Source organism: Lampris incognitus, chromosome 12 (assembly GCF_029633865.1).
Source record: "Lampris incognitus isolate fLamInc1 chromosome 12, fLamInc1.hap2, whole genome shotgun sequence".
NCBI lineage: Eukaryota > Metazoa > Chordata > Actinopteri > Lampriformes > Lampridae > Lampris > Lampris incognitus.
Genome location: NC_079222.1, coordinates 4,923,232 through 4,948,482, shown reverse-complemented (window position 1 = coordinate 4,948,482; position 25,251 = coordinate 4,923,232). Strand labels below are relative to the sequence as shown.

Below are 25,251 nucleotides of genomic sequence, written 5' to 3'. Positions count from 1 at the left end.
ATCATGATTACATGTTGTGTTGTTTAATATCGTGATTACATGTTGTGGTGTTTAATATTGTGATTACATGTTGTGTTGTTTAATATCATAATTACATGTTGTGTTGTTTAATATTGTGATTACATGTTGTGGTGTTTAATATCGTGATTACATGTTGTGTTGTTTAGATCTAGCGGCCATCATGAAACGCCTGCTGACCAGGTACGACAACCTGTTTGAAGCCTCCTTTCCCTACTCCATGGGATGGCACGGTAAGACCGAGAGAGCTGGTCAAGGTGTTTTTACCCCCACCCTCACCCTCACCCTCACCCGGGTCTGTACCCTGTACACTGGTCTACACACACACACACACACACACACACACACACACACACACTGTTATCCTATATATAGGTTATGCTTGCCATGTCTCTCACTTTTAAGTGTTTTATATCAATAAAGTTTGATTGATTGATGGTTGAATAGATGGATGGATGGACAGATGAAAGGTTGATGATGGATTGATGGATGGGTCAGTGATGGATGGATAGATTGGCGGATGAATGCACAGGCTGATGAATGAATGGGTGAGTGATAGTTAACTGATAGATGGATGAATATATGAAGGGTCAGTAATGGATGGATGGATGGATGGATTTGAGGATCAGGTCAGCTATGATTGGATGGATGGATGGATGGATGGATGGATGGATGGATGGATGGATGGATGGATGGATGGATGGATGGATGGATGGATGGATGGATGGGTGGATTTAAGGATCAGGTCAGCTATGACTGGATGGATGGATGGATGGATGGATGGATGGATGGATGGATGGATGGATGGATGGATGGATGGATGGATGGATGGATTTAAGGATCAGGTCAGCTATGACCGGATGGATGGAACAGTGGATGGATGATGGACAGATGGGTAGATGGGTGACTAGGTGGATGGATGGATTAGAAAGCTGCTTGGTAAACGAGGACACCGTGTAACGGATGAGTAGTGTTACTTGTGTTATGAGGGTTTTGGTGATTTCAGTAAATATTAGACCGTGTGTCCACCAGAGAGGCAGAAGACCCCTCCCGTGTCTCCATGCATGCTCAGTAATCCAGGTAGGAACCGCAGAGAAAGTTGGATCGGTCCATCTGGACACAACCTTTATCGACAGACCTGTCCATCACTCATCTAAGTGACCTCCTGAGTCTGAAGACTGAAGACCCGTGGTGTCTGTGGTTTCCTATGGGAAAGTCGACCGATGGGGGGACGGTCAGCTGGGAGGTCTCCCTGCCCAGGTGGATCGCTCTGTCCTCCGTGCTAGGGCCCTTTCTGCTGCGTTCCGGCAGGGCTGTGGCGAGCGCTGCCAGGTGCTCTCTGGGGCCCCTAGGGGGCGCTTTGTTGTCATGGGCGTGGGCTGCAGTTCAGGGAGTGGCTGTTGGACTTGTTCCTGCTCTGTGGCTTTTCTATGGCGGGGGTGGAGGGGGGGGGTCGCTGTCGATTGACTTTGGCTGAGTGTATTTGGCTACACGGGTGTTGGCTTGTTCCGTGCGGTTGGAGGCAGGGGCGTCTACTTGGCGGCAGCACACCAGGCCTCATCCATATATCGGGCGTGGATAAGTATGCCCCCCCCCCGCCTGCTGGGTGGGGGTCCCGGCGGTGCATTGGTGTGTTGGTCTGTGCTCCTCGGGTTGGGCGGCGCTGTTGCTCTGTGGGCCCCTGGCCCCCCTGTGGGCTCGGTGTTCTTCTGGGGTCGCGGTTCTTATGGCCCCGGCCGCTCTGTTGGTCACGGGGTGTCTGCATGACGGCGTGGCCCGTGGGTGGCTACAGATCCTGTCTGCTGCTCGGAGGCACTACGGTAAGTCGCGGATCTCAGACGCCAGAATTTATCCGGATGAATCTGATGCGGTCACAGGTGGACACTCGACACACACCGGTGGACACATCACATGCACATACACACTGCGAGCAGTAACTTTTGTCCTAAGTTTGTTGGCGTGGCGGTCTAGTCTCTTGCCTGCATTAGCGCCTCCTCTGGTCGGTCGAGGCGCCTGTTCGGGGGAACTGGTGGGAATAGCGTGATCTTCCCACGCGCTACGTCCCCCTGGTGAAACTCCTCACTGTCGGGTGAAAAGAAGCGCCTGGCGACTCCACATGTACGGGAGGAGGCATGTGGTAGTCTGGGTGGAGCAGCGTCCGGGATGGGTCGGCAGAGTGGGGTAATTGACCGAATTCAATTGGGGAGAAAAAGGAGGGGGGGGAGGGGGATTACAATAACCCAGAACTGTTTGTCATCCCACAGATCCTCCGGCGGATGGATTTATTGTAAGCGGGTCTCGATAATTAATAAAGATGGCCTCTGCAGGTGGAGAAGCCGAACGTCACCTGCAGGTTAACTCTGTCTAGGCCACGTGGGGCCTCATTCATCAGTCGTTCAGACGTCCAAATTGGTTCCTACACACCCGTGGGATTTCACCAGTTCCCAAGACTGTCAGGCAGTCAGCAGCCAAGCCTGATGGTTATTTGTAATTCCTTCCCCCTGACTTCTGTTGTCCACCTCTGGCAACGAGCAATCACTCAGCCTCGCAAAGGCGTCAGTGTTCGCCAGGCGGTGTGTGAATTCAGGGGTTACCCGGGGTCTACCCTGGTCTCTGAGACAAATTGCAGGGCTAAAAATTCCATGGGAGTGTAAGAGCAAATTTGGTCGTACGTATGAAGGACGATGAACGATGACGGATGAGGCCCGTTGGGCAAGCGAGTCCCGTGTTGAATGCCCAGCCTGCCGACAGCAGAGGTTAAAGGAGAAAAAAGAAGGAGAAGTCGACCCAATGCAGGGCACTGACGTCTTTCTAGACTTTTCTCTCCAGGATCCCCCCCCCTTCCCTTTTTCTCCCCAATTGTTCCGGCCAATTACCCCACTCTTCCGAGCCGTCACTGCTCCACCCCCCTCTGCCGGTCCAGGGAGGGCTGCAGACTACCACGTGCCTCCTCCCATGCATGTGGAGTCGCCAGCCGCTTCTTTTCACCTGACAGTGAGGAGTTTCCCCAGGGGGACGCAGCGCGTGGGGGGGGTCACGCTATTCCCCCCAGCCCCCTCCCCCAAGAGACACCCCGACCGACCAGAGGAGGCGCTAGTGCAGCGACCAGGACACATACACACCCACAGACGTGCCCAATTGTGTCTGTAGGGGACGCCCGACCAAGATGGAGGTAACGCGGGGAGTCGAACCGGCGATCCCCGTGTTGGTAGGCAACAGAATAGACCGCCACGCTACCCGGACTCCCCTTGTCTCCAAAATTGAAGGTGTTTTTTTTTTTAAATTTGTTTAATTCTAGAGCCCCAACATAAATGTTTTGTTTCATTAACCCCCCCCCCCCCCAAAAAAAGAAGAATTTTACTGCTACTACTGCGTAGACAGAAGTGCTACAGACAGAAGCCTCTCCGGAGAGCTCGCCGCCGACATGACAAGCTGTTTAATCTTACATGATGACTCGGTGCTGTTGCAGGGTAATACGCCAGTGTGTCTACCTGCCAGCATCAGAAATGACTGGAAATCCTCAGAGATGACGGAGAGAAGTGAATAGACTCGTCTTCAGGGGGAGGGGGGAGAGGAGTGAAGCCTATGAATGAAAGGATGAGGAGAAAGAGAGGAAGAGAAGAGCGAGAGATAGGGGATTTAAGATGCAGCAGAGTCCTCATGATGACTTAGCATCTCATTCACCCCCATCATTCCCCAATCCCTCTATCACTTATTTCTTTCTATCTCTTCCTCTAACTGCCATATCCATCACTTCTCTACTTCTCTCCCTTTTTACACTTTCCTAACCCCCCTTTCCCCAACCTCTTGGTCACGCCGGTACCCTCCGCTTCCCCCCTCTCGCATTCGCGGCATTTTTCCTGGAGATGGTGGGCTGTAAATATCATGCCTGTTGTACGTCTGGACGGGCGGAAGCCACACTGAGTTTCTGGGAATACTTCCTCAGCCAGTGGTAGCCGTCAGTTTGTGAGGACACGAGCGAGGACTTTGCCTGTTGATGACAGGAGTCATCACCACCTTGTCCCCTTTCTTCAGTATCAGAGCATCCCTGAGCTCTGAGGGAAGTTTCTACTTTACCCATCTCTCTGACTATCCCACTTCTTCACCAACCTCTTCTTCTGCATGCTTCCTGTACTTCCTCATTCCACCACCAAGTCTCCTTGTCTTCCTTCCTCTGTCCAGATGACACACCAAGTACCTTCCCTGCTGCCTCCCTCACAATTTCTGCAGTAGTTGCCCAGTGCCACCCAGTGCCTACATTAGCTCCTCCCTGAACTCCACACAACAGCCTTCCTTCTTCAACTTCCCGCCATTTGATCCTTGGCTCTGCCTTCACTCGCTTCCTCTTCTTGATCTCCAAAGCCATGCTGCAGACCACCACCCAAAGCTGTTCTCCCGTCACCACCATGCAGTCTCCGATCTCTTTCAGATCGCCCCTCCTGCGTGAGATAAAGTCCGCCTGGGTGCACCTTCCTCCACTCTTATATGTGACCCTGTGTTCCTCCTTTTTCTTGAACTATGTATTCACCACAGCAGTGTCCATGCACCACTATCTGTCTTTTCCACCTTCCTTTCCTCGACATCATACCTACCTCTCACCTCCTCCTCACCTCTGTTCCCTTCACCAAAAGGCCCATAGAAGTCTGCTCCAATCACCACTCTCTCCTCCTCGGGTACACTCTCTACCACGTCATCCAACTCATTCTCCATCATGTCAGCCAGTTCTCTCCCTTTACCAGTCATAGTGCCAACATTCAGAGTTCCGACTAACACCTCCACACTCCTACCCATCCTCACCTCCTCCTCACCTCTGTTCCCTTCACCAAAAGGCCCATAGAAGTCTGCTCCAATCACCACTCTCTCCTCCTCGGGTACACTCTCTACCACGTCATCCAACTCATTCTCCATCATGTCAGCCAGTTCTCTCCCTTTACCAGTCACAGTGCCAACATTCAGAGTTCCGACTAACACCTCCACACTCCTACCCATCCTCCTCTCCTGCTGCCTCTGGACATGCCTTCCCCCTCTTTCTCCTTCGCCCAGCAGTAGCATAGTTTCCACCGGCACCGTGCTGGCCAACAGTACTGATGGCGGTGGTTGGTAACCCGAGCCTCAACTGATCCGGTAAGGAAATCTGATTTATGATCTGCATGTTTGATTCGGCAACGGTTTTATGCCCTTCCTGACACAACCCTCCCCATTCATCCAGCCTTGGGACCAGCAGTAAGAATGCACTGGCTTGTGCATGTCGAGTGTCTGGGTTTTTGTATTCGGCATCTGTTCTAAAACTTAGGTCAGGCGAAGGAAAGTAGATGGATCAGGGAAGGGTTTCATGGAGGCTTCATGTGCCTTTGATGCTGAGAATCAAGTGGTTTAAAGAAAAGCTGAAATGGCTTACCGATAATATTTCCCCCCCCCCCGTGCACTTTGTTGTATATTTGTTTGAACCCGAAATCCCTACTTCCTTGAAATGAAGGAAAATAGGTTCATGGAAGAGATCAGCCATGCAAAATTGAACATTTTTTCCCCCTAATCATACTTGATAGATGGGATCAGCAAAGGGGGGTTGTGCAGATGGATTTTTTTCAATATTATCATTTTTAAATTTCATGCACAGCCACGAGTACATGATGACTCAAGCAATACAAAACTGTGTTTCCCAGGAAAGAGAAGAAAATGTGGGTTGATGTGAAAACACAAAACCACAGTTGTTAGATGGAGGGCGGCACGGTGGCGCAGAGGTTAGCGCGGTCGCCTCACAGCAAGAAGGTCCCGGGTTCGAGCCCCGGGGTAGTCCAACCTCGGGGGTCGTCCCGGGTCGTCCTCTGTGTGGAGTTTGCATGTTCTCCCCGTGTCTGCGTGGGTTTCCTCCCACAGTCCAGAGACATGGAGGTCAGGTACTAAATGTTCCCTTGTTGTGAATGTGTGTGTGTCTGTGTGTGTGTCTGTGTCTGTGTGGGCCCTGTGATGGCCTGGCGGCCTGTCCAGGGTGTCTCCCCACCTGCTGCCCAATGACTGCTGGGATAGGCTCCAGCATCCCCACCACCCTGAGAGCAGGATAAGTGGTTTGGATAATGGATGGATGGATGGATGGATGTTACGTGGAGCTAGAGCAGAGCATGGATAGCTGTCTAATAGGATGAAGACAGAAATAATCCTTCTTTAAATGACAGCACGCCTTTAATATCACGCTAACGGTGTAGGTATTAGTGGAAATTAAGTTAGAAATTCACGTTATTTGTTTGTAGTCAGGAAGCATTCAGATTGGCCGTTAACCAAAGTAGAGCAGCGGCGGCCGTGACCTCTAAAGCCTATGGAGGACGTTCATTTGTTAATTACGTCTCCAAATAGTACCGTGTTCTTCATCCCGTTAAAACTATGAATGCCGTTCTAACGTGTCTGTCTGCTCTGCGTCGGGGTAATGAAATATGGTAGACAGGTTTTATACGGGAGGTAAACGTTCTCGCCGCTCCCGGGATAATAGAGTTGTTTTAGCCTTGAGTCGAGGGGGGCCGTAAGAGAAGAGGAACTGCCGAGCATACGAATGAGCGATTATAACAGAGGGGGGGGCGGTGATACGCACACTTTAATGTGCACAGGCGGGCATAGAGATGCACAGGCACATCTGCATGCGCACGCACACACACACACACACACACACACACTAAAGCACATACACCTGCACACGAACATGCATTTTAATGTGCACAGATGGGCATCAAGAGGCACATACAGGTGCACACACACATGCACACACACATGCACACGAACGTGCACACACACTCACACACACACACACACACACACACCGACTTGAGTACACATATCTATGTGCACACACAAATTAACATGCACACAAACACGCAGACCGGCAGGTTGACTTGGGAACACACTGGCATTTCCTCTCACTAACAGCCCTGGCTTGCATAATGAGTTGTGTGTCTCCCCCCCGTCTGCGTGTGCGTTTGATTCCAGCTCATTTGGACGAAGCTGGCTCTTATTTAGAGCCCGGCTTATTAGCGGCAGCGCGGGGGGACGGAGCTGTGTTTGAATGCAGGATGAAGTCGTTTAAGAGAGAAGGCGCGCCGCGAGTCCGCAGGGAGGCGGCGAATCAGACGGCGCTATCCGTCGACAGCTTCCGGACGTAGGACACGGCCGTTACCGCGTGAACGACCGGGGCTCGTGTGGAGTCGATGAGGCGCATTTTGGGCAGAGAGGGAGATGGGTTAGCGTGCAGAAAGACAAAAAGTAAAATCATCCGTCCGTCCGTCCATCCCTCCATTATCTGAACCGCTTCTCCTGCTCTCAGGGTGTCGGGGTTGCTGGAGCCTGTCCCGGCAGGCAGTGGGCGACAGGCGGGGAGACGCCCCGGACAGGCCGCCGGGCCGTGGGATTGAATGACCTGTCTGTTCCACCGAGACGCGGGAATAACTTGAAGACGCGGTAAAGTAGAGGGATGGAGAACAGGAAATAAAAACGCCAGGTGAGTGGCGGTCTATTCCATTGGTCGGGCGGCCTTACAGACACAATTGGCCATGTTTGCAGAGAGGAAGCCGGATGTGGGTATGTGTCCTGGTCGCTATATTAGCGCCTCCTCTGGTCGGTCAGGGCGCCTGTTCGGGGCGAGGGGGGGGGGGAGTAGCGTGATCCTCCCACGCGCTACATCCCCCTGGTGAAACTCCCCACTGTCGGGTGAAAAGAAGCGGCTGGCGACTCCACATGTATGGGAGGAGGCATGTGGTAGTCTGCAGCCCTCCCCGGATGGGCAGGGGGGCGGAGCAGAGACCGGGGTTCTCATTCATAAAACACTGCGTAGGAGGCCTACTGAAAGTGTACGTGTGCACATTCTCCCGTCAAGTTTGTTTTTATAGATCATAACGTTTTGCGTGGGAAGTGGCGTACGCCTGTTTCAGGCTCCGTTTTGTGCGTACACAATGGTTACAAATGAGACCCCATGACTGGTTGGAAGAGTAGGGCAATGGCCGCATACAATTAGGGAGAAAAGGGGGGACATTTAAAAAAAACAAAACAGGTAAACAGGGAGTATGAGCGCAGTTGGTTGACGGACAAAGTAGAAGGTAAAGTGACACACAAGTCGATACAGAGATAGACTGAAGAACAGATCAATAGAAAGCGGAAAAAGAGAGACCGGAAGTTGGAGAGCTATACAGAGAGAAAGACAGGTGGGGTGAGAGACAGACAGGCGTAGAGAGAGACAGACAAGTTGGAAGAAAGACACACAGGTGAGATTACAAACGGACAGGAAGGTCGAGGGGTAGACTGGTAAGTAGGGGGGCAGAAAGGCAGAGAGAACACTGGACAACTTTTTTCAAACGTTTTGCTTCCTGAAAAAAAAAAATTAAGAGGTAATGACAGACAATGTCAAGCTGAACACAAAATTAACTTCAGATTTGCTGGATCTCGTTGGAATTTGGAGAGCCATTAAAATAACTTTTATTGAATTTAACATGTTTAATCGCATAATGACGCTGACACATTGTGTCGTTCAACTGGGCTTAAAATGTTTTGCAGCTGATTTTCGTTTGTGCTCGGCATCTGGCGCCTCTCGTGTCAGTGTCCAACAATAGTTGGCCAGCATTGATGGATTCCAGTTGTCCTGACGCCTCTTTTCCATGGTCGCAATGTCCTGGTGAAACCTCTCACCATGTTCCTCACTGACCGGACCAAGATCAGCAGGGAAGAAGTCCAAGTGTGATGCAGAAAATACATTTTCAATGACATGTTGGCTTTGTATGCTTTAAGCATGTTGTCAAGCAGCTCAGTGTAGTTTGGTGCTCTGTAGTTGCCAAGGAAATTCTCAACAAGATCCTGACATGCCTTCCATGCTATTTTCTCTGGCCCCACTAGCAGATCTTCTAACTCCCGGTCATTGGATGACCTGTCTGATTTGTGGACCAACAAAAATACCGTCCTTCATCTTGGCATCAGTTATTCTTGGGAACATCTGTCTCAAATAGCAAAGTCCACCACCTTCTTTGTTCACTGCTTTCACAAAACGGTTCATCAATCCGAGTTTTATGTGAAGAGCAGGCTGAAATATCTTTGTTGGGTGGACAAGTGGTTTATGTGCCACGTTTTTCTGCCCTCGAACGAAATGCTTACAGAGCAGCCAGCTCTTTTCAATGTAATGTGACATGGCTATCCCATTCACACAGGAAACAACCGTACTTTGTATAGCCAAGCTGCATTCCTAGTAGCAGCGCCAGCACTTTTAGATCACCACAGATGCTCCAGTCATAATTGTTGTACTTTATGTGTTTCAACAACAGTTCCATGGTATTGTAGGTTTCTTTCATGTGTACTGCATAGCCAATGGGTACCGAAGGGTGGACATTGCCATTGTGTAATAGGACAGCTTTCTGGCTTAACTTTGTGGAATCTATAAAAATACACCATTGTTGTGGGTCATGCACATAGCTAGGATGGGTACATTTCATTTGTATGTATGTACAAAATGACTAGTAAAGAGTATTCTATTATAGTCTATTAGCTCTCTCTTGGCTTAAGTCCTACTTATCGGGAAGAACATGTTTTGTCGGCTATAATGGTATTACATCAAAATTCTCTGAAATTAAATATGGCGCAACTCAGGGTTCAGTTCTCGGCCCTCTACTTTTCTATCTTCATATTTCACCTCTTGGCCAAATTATACGCAGTCACGGAATTAATTTCCATTGCTATGCTGATGATACTTAGCTGTATGTGCCTATAAGGGCTGATGATCATACTCAGATGACTAACGTAGATGCTTGCCTGCTGTGAAAAACGGGATGTCACTTAACTTTCTGCTTTTAAATTCGGATAAAACTGAGATGCTGCTCGTTGGCCCTGCTAGACACAGACACCAATTTGAACAAGTAACGATAACGATCGACAACTCTGTGATTTCGCAAAGTGTGGCAGCCAAAAATCTTGGTGTTACGTTTGAGCCCAGCCTTTCCTTTGGTAAACACATTAAAGAAATCACCAAGACTGCCTTTTATCACTTACGTAACAGCTAAAATTCGATCTTGTCCATGGCTGACGCAGAGACTAATAAATGCATTTCTTTCATCCAGACTTGATTACTGTAATGTTGTGTTTTCAGGTCTGCCACATGCTAGTACTAAAAGTCCTCAGGTGGTTCAGAATGCTGCTGCTAGAATCCTAACTACATCTAGGAAAGTTGACCATCTTGCACCAATTCTTGCCTCCCTTCAATGGCTTCCTGCCCATGTTAGATCAGACTTCAAGGTGCTTCTGCTGACTTACAAAATCCTAAATGGTCTTGCCCCATCTTACCTGTTTGATCTCCTTAAACCTCACATGCCATCTCGAGTTCTTCGCTCTGAAAATACAGGGCTCCTGTGTGTACCCAACGTTAAAAAGAAGTCAGCCGGTGTCTGCCGCTGTCAGACAACCAGGGTGTGTTGAGTCCTTTAAGTCAAAACTTAAAACTCGTCTTTTTTGCCTTCGCCTACAATTAGTTGCCTTGAAGTTGAGTGCTTCACAACCTGTACTGCACTTCACATCTTCGTCTTTCACGTGTGAAATATGAAAGAGCGACAGAGCCAGATGACATACAGGTATGGAGAGAGACGGGGGGAGACGGGGGAGAGTTAGACAGAGTGAAAAGTAGGGGGAGAGACAGAGATGAGAGACGGGGAGAGAGAGCGATAAGTGTGAGACGGAGAAAGATGGGAAGAGAGAAATTGATGAGAGACGAAGGGAGATGGCTTGATTACAGAGGGGCAGAGAGACTGACAAGAGGACACTCAGACAGCTACATGAGAGACGTGGAAGTGAAGCAAAGAGTTTGTCTCTTCACACTATTATTATCTTTCCTGCCGTTTGTTCTTTCTCCCTCTCTCTTATTCTCTCTCTGTCTCTCTCTTATTCTCTCTCTTATTCTCTCTCTGTCTCTCTCTTATTCTCTCTCTGTCTCTCTCTTATTCTCTCTCTTATTCTCTCTCTGTCTCTCTCTTATTCTCTGTCTCTCTTATTCTCTCTCTTATTCTCTCTCTGTCTCGTATTCTCTCTCTTATTCTCTCTCTGTCTCTCTCTTATTCTCTGTCTCTCTTATTCTCTCTCTTATTCTCTCTCTGTCTCGTATTCTCTCTCTTATTCTCTCTCTGTCTCTCTCTTATTCTCTCTCTTATTCTCTCTCTGTCTCTCTCTTATTCTCTGTCTCTCTTATTCTCTCTCTTATTCTCTCTCTGTCTCTCTCTTATTCTCTCTCTTATTCTCTCTCTGTCTCTCTCTTATTCTCTGTCTCTCTTATTCTCTCTCTTATTCTCTCTCTGTCTCGTATTCTCTCTCTTATTCTCTCTCTGTCTCTCTCTTATTCTCTCTCTTATTCTCTCTCTGTCTCTCTCTTATTCTCTCTCTGTCTCTCTCTTATTCTCTCTCTTATTCTCTCTCTGTCTCTCTCTTATTCTCTCTCTTATTCTCTCTTATTCTCTCTCTGTCTCTCTCTTATTCTCTCTCTGTCTCTCTCTTATTCTCTCTCTCTTATTCTCTCTCTGTCTCTCTGTCTCTCTTATTATCTCTCTTATTCTCTCTCTCTTATTCTCTCTCTGTCTCTCTCTTATTCTCTCTCTGTCTCTCTCTTATTCTCTCTCTCTCTTATTCTCTCTCTGTCTCTCTTATTATCTCTCTTATTCTCGCTCTCTTATTCTCTCTCTGTCTCTCTCTGTCTCTCTTATTCTTCGTCTCTCTCTTATTCTCCCTCTGTCTCTCTTATTATCTTTCTTATTCTCTGTCTCTCTCTGCCTCTCTTATTCTCCCTCTGTCTCTCTTATTATCTCTCTTATTCTCTGTCTCTCTCTGTCTCTCTTATTATCTCTCTTATTCTCTCTCTCTTATTCTCTCTCTGTCTCTCTCTGTCTCTCTTATTCTTCGTCTCTCTCTTATTCTCCCTCTGTCTCTCTTATTATCTCTCTTATTCTCTGTCTCTCTCTGCCTCTCTTATTCTCTCTCTTATTCTCTGTCTCCTCTCGCTCTCTCTTATTCTCTCTCTGTCTCTCTTATTCTCTCTCTTATTCTCTCTCTGTCTCTCTTATTATCTCTCTTATTCTCTCTCTCTCTTATTCTCTCTCTGTCTCTCTCTGCCTCTCTTATTCTCTCTCTTATTCTCTGTCTCCTCTCTCTCTTATTCTCTCTCTCTGTCTCTCTTATTCTCTCTCTCTTGCTCTCTCTCATTCTCTCTCTCTTTCTCTTATTCTCTCTCTCTTATTATCTGTCTCCTCTGTCTCTCTCTTATTCTCTCTCTGTCTCTTTCTCTTATTCTCTCTCTTATTCTCTTATTCTCTATCTTATTCTCTGTCTCCTCTCTCTCTTATTCTCTGTCTCCTCTCTCTCTCTCTTATTCTCTCTCTCTGTCTCTCTTATTCTCTCTCTGTCTCTCTTATTCTCTATCTCTTGCTCTCTCTCATTCTCTCTCTCTTTCTCTTATTCTCTCTCGTATTCTCTGTCTCCTCTCTGCCTCTCTTATTCTCTCTTATTCTCTGTCTCCTCTCTGCCTCTCTTATTCTCTCTTATTCTCTGTCTCCTCTCTCTCTCTCTTATTCTCTCTCTGTCTCTCTCATTCTCTCTCTCTGTCTCTCTCATTCTCTCTCTCTGTCTCTCTTATTCTCTCTCTCTCTGTCTCTCTTATTCTCTCTCTCTGTCTCTCTTATTCTCTCTCTCTCTGTCTCTCTCTTTCTCTCTCTTATTCTCTCTTCATCATTACCAATGATGAGGCTACAAAATGTCCCATTGTGCTCGTCTTCTTTTATGTGGGTGCAAAACCCCAATAGCACATTATGGCTGTGTGTGTGTGTGTGTGTGTGTGTGTGTGTGTGTGTGTGTGGTTGCCATTACAGAGTGAAAGATTGTGATTGAGACTGGATGCAAATACTTTGAGACTTTAAATCAAACTCTCCCTGCTCACCCGAACGCTGCAGTTCACGTTTGGTGAAATCCTGTTCTCTCGTCCTGATGTTTCTTCTCTTTCTGCCTCCTTCTCTTCCCAGTTCTGTCTCACTACAGTGAAAACACAACAAGGACGACAGAGTGGAAACTGCAGTGTTCAAAAGCTAGCTAATTAAAGGCGTCCGGGTGGCGTGGCGGTCTATTCCGCTGCCGACCAACACGGGGATCGCCGGTTCGAATCCCCGTGTTACCTCCGGCTTGGTCGGGTGTCCCTGCAGACACAACTGGCTGTGTCTGCGGGTGGGAAGCCGGATGTGGGTATGTGTCCTGGTCACTGCACTAGCGCCTCCTCTGGTCGGTTAGGCGCCTGTTCGGCGGGGAGGGGGAACTGGGGGGGGAGTAGTGTGATCCTCCCACGTGCTACGTCCCCCTGGTGAAACTCCTCACTGTCAGGTGACAAGAAGCGGCTGGTGACTCCACATGTATGGGAGGAGGCATGTGGTAGTCTGCAGCCCTCCCCGGATGGGCAGAGGGGGTGGAACAGTGACCGGGACAGCTCGGAAGAGTGGGGTAATTGGCCGGATACAACTTGGGAGAGAAAAAAAGGGGGGGGGAGCTAGCTAATTAACTGCTGCGCTAATGAAAGTGTTTCTAATGAAGTTTCTGTGCTAGCAATGTGGATAGAAACAAGCGTAAACCAATATGGAGGCTAACTGCAGCTAGCATCTGACCACACATTTAAAAGTATTGTACAGATAGACTTTTTCACGCAAAGTCACTTCAAGGCCATTTTATTGGCAAGTATTCCCCAAAAACTTGCAGTTAAACAGTCTCAGATGTTTATACTGTAGAGATGTTTTTGTTTTATGATGATCAAGCTAGATTTCACTGTTCTTTACAGACAACAAACCACACATAGTGGTTTTTGGGAGGTGGGAGGCCTGAAATGTTAATATTCACAAGAAACCATGTTATTTATTTTTTTAGTGGGGGGGCGGGGTCTCCATTTGTCTCCCCAGTTGTACTTGGCCAATTACCCCACTCTTCCGAGCTGTCCCGGTCGCTGCTCCACCCCCCCTGCCGATCCGGGGAGGGCTGCAGACTACCACATGCCTCCTCCGATACATGTGGAGTCACCAGCCGCTTCTTTTCACCTGACAGTGAGGAGTTTCACCAGGGGGACGTAGCACGTGGGAGGGTCACGCTATTCCCTTCAGTCCCACCCCCCCGAAAAGGTGGGCCGGCCAGAGGAGGCGCTAGTGCAGCGACCAGGACACATACCCACATCCGGCTTCCCTACCGCAGATCTATTGTGTCTGTAGGGACACCCGACCAAGCCGGATGTAACACGGGGATTCGAACCAGCGTGTTGGTAGGCAACGGAATATACTGCTACACTACCCGGACGCCACAAGAAACCATTTTAGTTCCTGTTTATTGAGTTATGACTAATAAGTATTCAGACTTCATATGCAAATCCAGTTCCGTCTTAATCCAGTGAATCACATACACACTCGCATAAAGACAGACCACACACACACACACACACACACAGCCACACACACACTAACGGCTGTCCGTCCTTTATGAACAGTTTGCGCTAAGTGTGTTAATGTTTTGTAATGTGTCACCTGAATCCTGCCCTGTTAACCTTGCTGCTGAATCATGAACACTAATCTGTGCTCAGTCATGGAGGCTGACTTATGCTAAATCATGGAGGCTAACTTATGCTAAGTCAAGCAGGCTAATAGACCCCCTGCAGCCTCACAAACCAAGTCAACACTGTCTGCTTCCTCATTTTACCTCATTATCTAATCGGCAGGGGGTCTCTGGCCTGCAGCTTAAAGGCTTTCCTGAGCAGAGCGATGGAGGAAAGACAAATGAGCTTAAGACCACGCTATGCATATCCCTAATTAGCCTTTTGTACAAGTGTTTGATAGTACGTTCACTGTGTGTGTGTGTGTGTGTGTGGAGGGGGGGGTAGGTGGGTGTTTTGAGCTGTAAAACTCACTATCCCTACTAGCCCCTCTAATGAGTGGACGTACAGGGCCTTGGAAAAAGTAATCAACCCCCGTGACAGTCATCACTAATTTCTGGATTGTAAAAGATACTCACACATCTGTTCCTGAGCAATATTATTTTTGCGAACCCGTAAGAACCCAACAGCACGTCCCCAAAGCCAAAATAAGTTATGCTTCGCTGACTTTTTTTGAATCAGGAACTTTTTATTTGTCATTTCACTTCAGATGAAACGAAGTGTCGTTTCCCCCAGCCCACAGCGGCGCAACACAAACACAAAAACACATACCCAAAAACTACAAGAACTACAAGAACACGCATATCCAAACTAACACATAAAGCCAAACTAAAAAAAGAAAAATCACTGTCCAAAGGAACGAACGCCAGCCAAGATGACTGTCTGAACTGCCGGTCTACACGGGCTAGCAATTAGCTTAGCCTGCCCCGCTTCTGCATCTGGTCAGACCGCCCTTGGTGTTACCTCCTCTGGCGCAGATCCGGGCAGGGCCATGGTCCCTGGGCCCACAGGACACATTAGACCAAGCTCTCCCGGTCGATGCAGCACCAGCTCTCCCACCCATCAAACGAAGACAAAACTTAAGACGCAGACATGGACAAAGACACTGCATGGACAGTACTGGGTGAGGCCGCCGCAAAGGTGAATTCGCAGTGCCATCTTCCCACACCGGTACTGGGTGAGGCCGCCGCAAAGGTGAATTCGCAGTGCCATCTTCCCACACCGGAACTGGGTGAGGCCGCCGCAAAGGTGAATTTGCAGTGCCATCTTCCCACACCGGAACTGGGTGAGGCCGCCGCAAAGGTGAATTCGCAGTGCCATCTTCCCACACCGGAACTGGGTGAGGCCGCCGCAAAGGTGAATTCGCAGTGCCATCTTCCCACACCGGAACTAGGTGAGGCCGCTGCAAATGTGAATTCGCAGTGCCATCTTCCCACACCAGTACTGGGTGAGGCCGCTGCAAAGGTGAATTCGCAGTGCCATCTTCCCACACCGGAACTAGGTGAGGCCGCTGCAAATGTGAATTCGCAGTGCCATCTTCCCATACCAGTACTGGGTGAGGCCGCTGCAAACGTGAATTCGCAGTGCCATCTTCCCACACCGGAACTAGGTGAGGCCGCTGCAAATGTGAATTCGCAGTGCCATCTTCCCACACCGGAACTGGGTGAGGCCGCTGCAAACGTGAATTCACATTGCCATCTTCCCACACCGGAACTGGGTGAGGCCGCTGCAAACGTGAATTCGCAGTGCCGTCTTCCCACACCGGAACTGGGTGAGGCCGCTGCAAAGGTGAATTCGCAGTGCCATCTTCCCACACCGGAACTGGGTGAGGCCGCTGCAAACATGAATTCGCAGTTCCGTCTTCCCACACCGTTACTGGGTGAGGCCGCTACAAACGTGAATTCACCCTACAGAGGAAACTCATTTCAGCCGCTTGTGTCCGTGATCTCACCCTTTTGGTCACTACCCAAAGTTCATGACCATAGGTGAGGGTTGGAATGAGGATTGACTGGTAAATCGAGAGCTTTGCCTTCCAGCTCAGCTCCCGCTTCACCACAACGGTCCGGTACAACGTCCACATTACTGCTGATGCTGCACCAATCCGCCTGTCAGTCTCCCTCTCCATCCTACCCTCACTCGTGAACAAGACCCCGAAATACTGGAACTCCTTCACTTGAGGCAACAACTCATCCCCAACCCAGAGGGAGCAATCCACCATTTTCTGGTAGAGAACCACGGCCTGAGAATTGGAGGTGCTGACTCTCATCCCGGCCATTTCGCACTCGGCTGCAAACCACCCCAGGGTGCGCTGGAGGTCACGTTCTGATGAAGCCACATCACCTGTGAAGAGCAGAGATGCAATTCTGAGACACACCCCTCACACTGGCTGCGCCTTGAGATCCTGTCCATGAGAATCACAAACAGAATCAGAGACAAGGGACAACCTTGGCAGAGTCCCACACCCTCCGAAAACGTGTTTGACTTTGTGCCGAGAATGCGGACACAGCTCTCCCTTTGGTTATACAAGGACCGGATGGCTTGTATTTCAGTATTATACTTTGTACTTCAGTACTTCAGTACAAAGGAGCATAGTACTGAAGTACTATGCTCCTTTGTCTTCATTTTCTGATGGAGTTCACGCCCGGCTAATGAACCTTACACAGAGTGCTTTTTATACCCATAAACCAGACCGTTACTTTAATATCTTACAGGTGCACACTAATTATGTCCAATTGTGTTAACATGAGTTTGTTGTAGGAATAATTTGTCGTTTCTGTAAACTTGGAGCTTTCAGCGCACAGGGGTTGAATACTTACGCAAGCAGTATATTTTAGTTTTAATTTATTAACGAAAATTCAGTGAAACGTAACTTATTCTGGCTTTGGGAACATGCTGTTCGAGTTTATGGGTTCACAAAAATAATATTGTTCAGGAACAGATGTGTGAGTGTCTTTTATAATCCAGAAATTATTGATGACTCTCAAGGGGGTTGAGTGCTTTTGCAAGGCGCCGCACTTCTTCCTTCCTATTTGACTTTGGTTTCTTGAATTCTCTCATTTTTGAAAACAGGAAGGAGAATACTTAGCTAAGAATGCAAATGAGTCCTATTGTAATGTGGATGATTTCAGAATTTTTGCCCCCAAGCCAACACCCTCCACTCGTGTCCAAGGAAATATTCTATAACCCCTCACAGGAGACTTGCTAATCTGTCTGTCTGTCATCATTGCAACTCCATTTGTACACACTCCAGAGCAGTTAGTCGAAGTCATTTGCTTATTTTCCTTAACCTCATGAGAGTATAAAAGTGATTTAAAACAAAAAATCTGAAATTTTACAAAGCAAACATCGTTTATTTCCTTTTTTCCCCATTGAAGGGCAATTCTGGTATTTTTAAACCTGGGCCCCATTCTCCCATCATTTGGGACTAATAGGGACAAACATTTTTGAAATTTGTCCAGTATTGGACCATATATTTCTTCTTCTTATTCTTCTTCTTCTTCTTCTTCTTCTTCTTCTTCTTCTCTCTCTCTCTCTCTCTCTCTCTCTCTCTCTCTCTCTCTCTCTCTCTCTCTCTCTCTCTCTCTCTCTCTCTCTCTCTCTCTCTCTCTCTCTCTCTCTCTCTCTCTCTCTCTCTCTCTCTCTCTCTCTCTCTCTCTCTCTCTTTTAGGGATTTGTGCCTCATCCAATCCCAGGGTCTAAGGATAGGATGCTGTGCTGCTGTAAAGCCACCTGAGGCAATTTGTGATACTCAGCAATACAAATAAAATTGACTTGACTTGAGTTGACTATTTAGCAAAAATGCTTCAGCCGGCAGCTGCGTAACGGGGTGCAATGTAATCCGCCAGGTTAAGTGCGCCTGTCAAAATTTGTCTTCTAAAAGTGCTTGTTTTTGCAGTTGACAGGCTCAAGTTCTTATGACGAGTGTCTGGTAACATTATGGAAAAGATCCCTACAAAGACAGACCTTTTTATTTGGGTTTTTCTTCTTCTGGTCTCTGTTGCAGCATCCCTTTTACTGCTGCTACTGTTTGTACGCAGGGTTTCAGATGTTTACAAAAGAAGTCACAACGAATCTTATCAGAGCCGACCATTCAGTTGAGGTAGCGTAGTCTGAAACATAGGTGAACTGCCAGCAGTAAGTTATTTCCAAAGTCATGGCTGAATATTTAGTAGCTGATTTCGGCCATGTGGACGAGGCATTTGAATTCGATGGCCGCCTGTGTTTATTTAAGCCAGGGTATACAGATAAAGAGCTCCTATAAATTGAAGAGAGGACGAGAGTGGAGTGATGAACCAGTTCCATCCATGTCTGTCTCTCCCTCTGTCTCCAGGAGCTCCCACTGGTTCCCATTTGAAGGAGGAAAACGCTCACTGGCAGCTCCATGCTCACTACTACCCTCCTCTGCTGCGCTCAGCAACTGTCAAGAAGTTCATGGTGGGATATGAGATGTTGGCTCTGGAGCAAAGAGACCTCACCCCTGAGCAGGTTAATATGACCACACACACACAAACACACACAAATTTCTCACGGGTGCCGAGACAGTCAACACAAATACATACAAAATATCACTACAACACCAACAAGACAGCTGATCTTCAACAACCGCAACGCCCACACACACCACATGGCACAAAACCTCAGTAGAGTGCAGATCTCCACCATGGGTATCTACCCTTCTCCAGCGCTCGGACTTGGCGACAAACCACCCCTTTTTTCCCCTGCCGGGAGAAGGGTCCCTCATTAAAAGACTTGATGTGTTCAACCGTCTCGGTTTTCATGAAATAAAATGAATGAAGGCGAAGGACTTTCATTCATGCTAATTATTTAAACAACGGTAAGAAAACATAGTTATGCCATGGGACATGTTTTATTGTAGCTACTGAGATGACTTCCAGCTGTGACTGTGATTAATCCTACTCTTGAAATTTTATTTTTAACATTGGAGTCTGTGGCACTTCCGCATCTAACCCCCCTCATGTCAGTTAAACGAACATGGTGGCGAGGTGAAGAAAGTGGATTACTTTTGGTTCAGCCAGGGTTTCTGTAGTTCTGCTGTGCTGAGATCAGCAGTGAATGATTTGGCGACTTGTGAAATACGATCGACGTCTCATTTACGTTCAACACTCATACACAAACACATAATGGACACTGTCACGTCCCGATCTAAGTCAACCGTACGCATGCATGCAGCAACAGAGAGCAGCGTTGGTCGAGCAACGTAGAGAGTGAATGAAGAGAGGGAGTGGCGATAGCGCGAACAAACATTTTCCGAAGGTTTTTAATCACCGCAACCACGGGAGGTTCTTGATCATACAGTCATAACTGCTCAAAAAAATGTAGGCTGATAGGTCCAGTAGTTTACAAGATTAACCGCGGACAGAAACATGCAGACATATTTGCGACCAAACACATAACCTCCCCGCCAGGCTACCGCCTGGTGGAGATGACAAATAAGTTTCCACAGCTGATGTAGTGTCCGCCAGTCACTTGCACAATTTCAACAAATCCGATAACATTCAACCCCATGGACCAAACACTCGCGGGGATGAGCACTGGGGTAGGGTGCAATGCAGGCCGGGTGGCAGGCAAAGGCGGGGACCGGAGCGTGCCGACTTCCGGCATCTCAGACTGGCCCTCGGGACGTGGAATGTCACCTCTCTGGCGGGGAAGGAGCCTGAGCTGGTGCGGGAGGTGGAGCGGTACCAACTAGACATAGTGGGGCTCACCTCCACACATGGCATGGGCTCTGGTACCAAATTGGTGGAGAGGGATTGGACTCTTTACTTTTCTGGAGTTGGCCAAGGTGACAGTCGCCTGGCTGGTGCGGGGATACTCGCAAGTCCCTGGTTGAGCGCCGCCGTGTTGGAGTTCTCCCTGGGGAATGAGAGGGTCGCCTCTATACGACGGCGAGTCACTGGGGGGAAGGCTCTGACTGTTGTGTGTGCTTATGCGCGGAATAGCAGTTTGAAGTATCCGGCCTTCTTGGAGTCTCTGGGTGGTGCCCTGGATAAGGTTCCACCTGGGGACTCTATAGTTCTGCTGGAGGATTCAATAAAGTACAGGCACAATGTTATCAGGGCACCACCTTCAGTTCAATGAGTAAAATGTGCACACCAACCTGGAGTTGAAGTTCTACCTCACTTAAGAGAGTCGTGGCAGCTTTCTCTCACAGAATTCATCCGGTAATTGAGTCCGTGTGGGACAACATGTAAAATATGCACGAAGTAGCTCGACAAATGTGGCGGCCAATGTGCTTAGTTCACTCACGACCCGCCAAAGGCTCAGCTCAAAGTTGATGACGACACCAGGGCTAGCCCCGATACATCGCAGGGCCCTGGGGCGTTGTGTCACTACACAAAGTTTTAATTAGCTGATGATACAGCCACTTAAAGTTGTAATCAGTTTGCAGCTTCGGGCTTCAACAAAAGGTTAGCGATACCACTAGTCCTGGTTCAAGGAGCTGTGATGCATTTAGGTGACAGGAAGTCCCTGTTCAGCCCCACGAGAAAACAAGTAATTGAATTTAGACTCATTTCAGGCACACTTCAATTTAACTATGAAAAACAAATTGTGAATTTGATTTTGACAGGGCCTGCAAAGAAGGCCTTGATGGCCCTGACAGCCCACCACCGCATACAAACTGTGCAAATACACACATGCGCACAGACACACATACACACATCTACTACTACTACTACTATTACTACTACTACTACTACTTTCAGCTGCTCCCGTTAGGGGGCGCCACAACGGATCATCCATTTCCATGTCTTCCTGTCTTCTGCGTCTTCCTCTGTCACACCAGCCACCTGCATGTCCTCCCTCACCACCTCCATAAACCTCCTCTTTGGCCTTCCTCTTCTCCTCTTCCCTGGCAGCTCCATATTCAGCATCCTTCTCCCAACATACCCAGCATCTCTCCTCCACACATGTCCACACCATCTCAGTCTTGTCTCTCTTGCTTTGTCTCCAAACCGTCCCACCTGAGCGGTCCCTCTAATATACTCGTTCCTAATCCTGTCCTTCTTCGTTACTCCCAGTGAAAATCTTATCATCTTCATCTCTGCCACCTCCAGCTCCACCTCCTGTCTTTTCATCAGTGCCACTGTCTCCAAACCATACAACATAGCTGGTCTCACCACCATCTTGTAAACCTTCCCTTTAACTCTTGCTGGTATCCTTCTGTCACAGATCACTCCTGACACTCTTCTCCACCCACTCCACCCTGCCTGCATGCTCTTCTTCACCGCTCTTCTGCACTCCCCATTATTTTGAACAGTTGACTCCAAGTATTTAAACTCATACTTCTTCGTCACCTCCACTCCTTGCATCCTCACCATTCCACTGTCCTCCCTCTCATTCACACATATGTATTCCGTCTTGCTCCTACTGACTTTCATTCCTCTTCTCTCCAGTGCATACCTCCACCTCTCCAGGCTCTCCTCAACCTTCTCCCTACTCTCACTACAGATCACAATGTCATCCACAAACATCATAGAGACTCCTGCCTGATCTCGTCCGTCAACCTGTCCATCACCATTGGAAACAAGAAAGGGCTCAGAGCCGATCCTTGATGTAATCCCACCTCCACCTTGACCCCATCTGTCATTCCAACCACACACCTCACCACTGTCACACCTCCCTCATACATATCCTGCACCACTCCTACATACTTCTCTGCAACTCCTGACTTCCTCATACAATACCACACCTCCTCTCTCGGCACCCTGTCATATGCTTTCTCTAAATCCACAAAGACACAATGTGCCTCCTTCTGGCCTCCTCTATACTTCTCCATCAACATTCTCAAAGCAAACATCACATCTGTGGTGCTCTTTCCTGGCATGAACCCATACTGCTGCTGCTGATCATCACCTCTCCTCCTCTTAACCTAGCTTCTATTACTCTTTCCCATATCTTCATGCTGTACTGATCAACTTTATACCTCTGTAGGTGCTACAGTTCTGCACATCGCCCTGGTTCTTGAAAATCAGTACCATATGCTTCTTCTCCACTCCTCAGGCATCCTCTCACTTTCCAAGATTGTGTTACAGTCTAGTTAAAAACCCCACTGCCATCTCTCCGGAACACCTCCATGCCTCCACAGGTACAATTGATTATGCTCTTCAATTCTTGTGTTTCCAGGCTGCTGAGAGACTGAGGAACCAACCAGAAGAACACTATAAAACCAGAGACACCCAGAAGGAACGGCATGGAGAGAAAGAATGATGAGACACAACGTGACTGAAAAAAAGAAGAAAAAGATTGAATTTATTAAACGGTTTAATCAAAATGTCAAGTCAAGTCAATTTTATTTGTATAGCCCAACATCACAAATTACAAATTTGCCTCAGTGGCCTTTACAGCAACACAACATCCTGTACTTAGACCCTCTCATCGGATAAGGAACAACTCCCTAAAAAAAACTCTTTACCAGGGAGAAAAGCTAGGAAGAAACCTCCGGGAGAGCGCCAGAGGAGGATCTCTCTCCCACGACGGACAATGTGCAATGGATGTTGTGCGACCACAATTTACACAACACAACATTGAAAGAGGATAACAAAATTATAATGGACTTATAACATATATGAAGAATATGATGAGAAGGATGCCATCCAGTGTCCAGACGCCACCGGAACAGCCCAGGACCTGAGCCACGCCATCAGCATCACCATGTAGCGCTGACAGGAGGACAGACTGCACCTGCACACGGGGGAGACTCACATCACAACATTCACACACACGGGACAAGAGACAACAAAAGACATTAGTCACACACTGGAGAGAGAGGAGGATGCAACACTGAAACAGGATGACAGAATTCTATGGATTTATCTACTCCTATATTTTCGGAATGTGTGTGTGTGTGGTGTTAGCGTGTGTGTGGTGTTAGTGTGTGTGTGTGTTAGTTAGTGTAGATAGCGGGACCGAAAACTAAAGCACTTATGATCCTAATTCTTTTTGGAGGTGGTAGGTATTGTCTCAGAGAGTAAGGGGAAAAATCCCAGAAAATTAAAATTATGCATAAATATGCATAAATATGCAAAATATGCATTTTTCTAAAAACGGCTAAAAACCACTTTTCTCGGCATTTCAGATGATTCTGAGCATCTTTGATTTTTTCACCTATATAAAAATGTTTTTCTGGGACTTAGAAATGTTTTGGCATTATGCAAAATAAATGCATTTTTGCAAAAATGCACTTATGATCCTCATTTTTTTGGAGGTGGTAGGTATTGTTCCAGAGAGGATCAGAAAAATAGCAGAAAATTAAAATAATTATGCATAATTATGCAAAATATGCATTTTCTAAAAAAGGCTAAAAACCACTTTTCTCGGCATTTCAGATGATTCTGAGCATTTGGGGGGAGGGAGTTGGAGTGGGGGGGGGTTTAGGGGCAGGATGAAGAGGAGGCAGATTTAGACGGTTGGAGAACCAAACCGCTACATTGTAGCGGGGTTCTTCCAGTAGATATATAAAGAATGTGATGAAGAGGATGCCAAGCAGCATCCAGGTGGCAACCACCGTCACCATGGAGACCTGGGAGGAGGACAGACTGCACGTGCACACAGAGGAGACTCACGTCCCACCATTCAAATATACGGGAGAAGAGACAGGGGAAAAAAACATTCCCACAGGGGAGAACGTAGGGTAAAGACGTCCTTCAGAGAGAGAGAGGAGGAGGAGCTGAGAAGAGTAGAACAGAATCAGCTGTCCTCTCAGCAGGGCGGTGCTTGGTGCATTTAGTCAGAAACCAGCCCACCATGCACTACAGGGCATGAAGTCCTCAACTTAAAAGTCAAGTCAATTGTATTTGTATCGCCCATTATCACCTCAGGGGGCTTTACAGCAACACAACATCCTGGCCTGAGACCCCCACACCAGATCAGGAACAACTCCCTAAAAGCCCTTTAACAGGGAGAAAAGATAGGACGAAAGCTCAGCGGGAGCAACAGAGGAGGATCTCTCTCCCAAGATGGACGACGTGCAACGGATGGTGAAGGCGGTGGCTACTACCTGGACACTGCTGGCGTCCACCTCATCACATGTTCTTCTTATAATTCCGATAAAGCCATGTCCTTTTGTCCCCCTCTTTCAGTGGCATGTCATTCTCGCTCTCCGATGGGCGACTGGTGTTGTTCTTGTCTCTTCCCCCCGTGTGTGTGAATGGTGTGATGTGAGTCTCCCCTGTGTGCTTGTCCAGCCTGTCCCCCTGTCAGGTCTCCATGGTGATGCTGGTCCCGTGGCTCAGGTCCTGGGCCGTTCTGGTGGTGTGTGGACACTGCTTGGCATCCTCCTCGTCATATTCTTCAGCAGCCGGGACGGGAGCCCGGGTCTCCCGCAGCACAGGTGACTATGCTAACCAGTCAAAAACAGACACTGACACACACATAGTATGTCACAGTGGATGACACAACAACAAGTCGAATGGTAGTATGACACGCACACTATCTGAATCCCTTTAAACATAACTGTGTGGCCTGTCGAAGTGTTGATACTGTGTGTGTCCGTGTGTGTGTTTAACTCGAGCTCCCTCGCCGTCATCAGCAGAGGACGTGACGGTCTGCGTCTTCACATGGAGGTGCAGGTCTGAGGCAAACCTACCAGCAGTGGGTCAAGGACTGACGCTCACGCCGGGAAAGTGCGACCGAAGTAAAAACATGTCGTCGTAAGGGGCGTCCGGGTGGCGTGGCGGTCTATTCCGTCGCCTACCAACACGGGGATCACAGTTCGAATCCCCGTGTCGCCTCCGGCTCGGTCAGGCGTCCCTACAGACACAGTA

General features: G+C 48.2%; 1 protein-coding gene across 1 annotated transcript in view; it reads left to right on the top strand.

Moving 5' to 3' along the window:
* galt (galactose-1-phosphate uridylyltransferase) overlaps window positions 1-22,928 on the top strand; it is a 49,985-nt gene extending 27,057 nt beyond the window's left edge. The window contains exons 9-11 of the mRNA XM_056291178.1: window positions 168-251; window positions 18,798-18,952; window positions 22,613-22,928. Coding sequence (XP_056147153.1) covers window positions 168-251; window positions 18,798-18,952; window positions 22,613-22,696 — 323 coding nt within the window. The 3' untranslated portion in view covers window positions 22,697-22,928. The remainder of the gene's footprint in view (window positions 1-167; window positions 252-18,797; window positions 18,953-22,612) is intronic.
* Window positions 22,929-25,251: the final 2,323 nt, after the last annotated feature.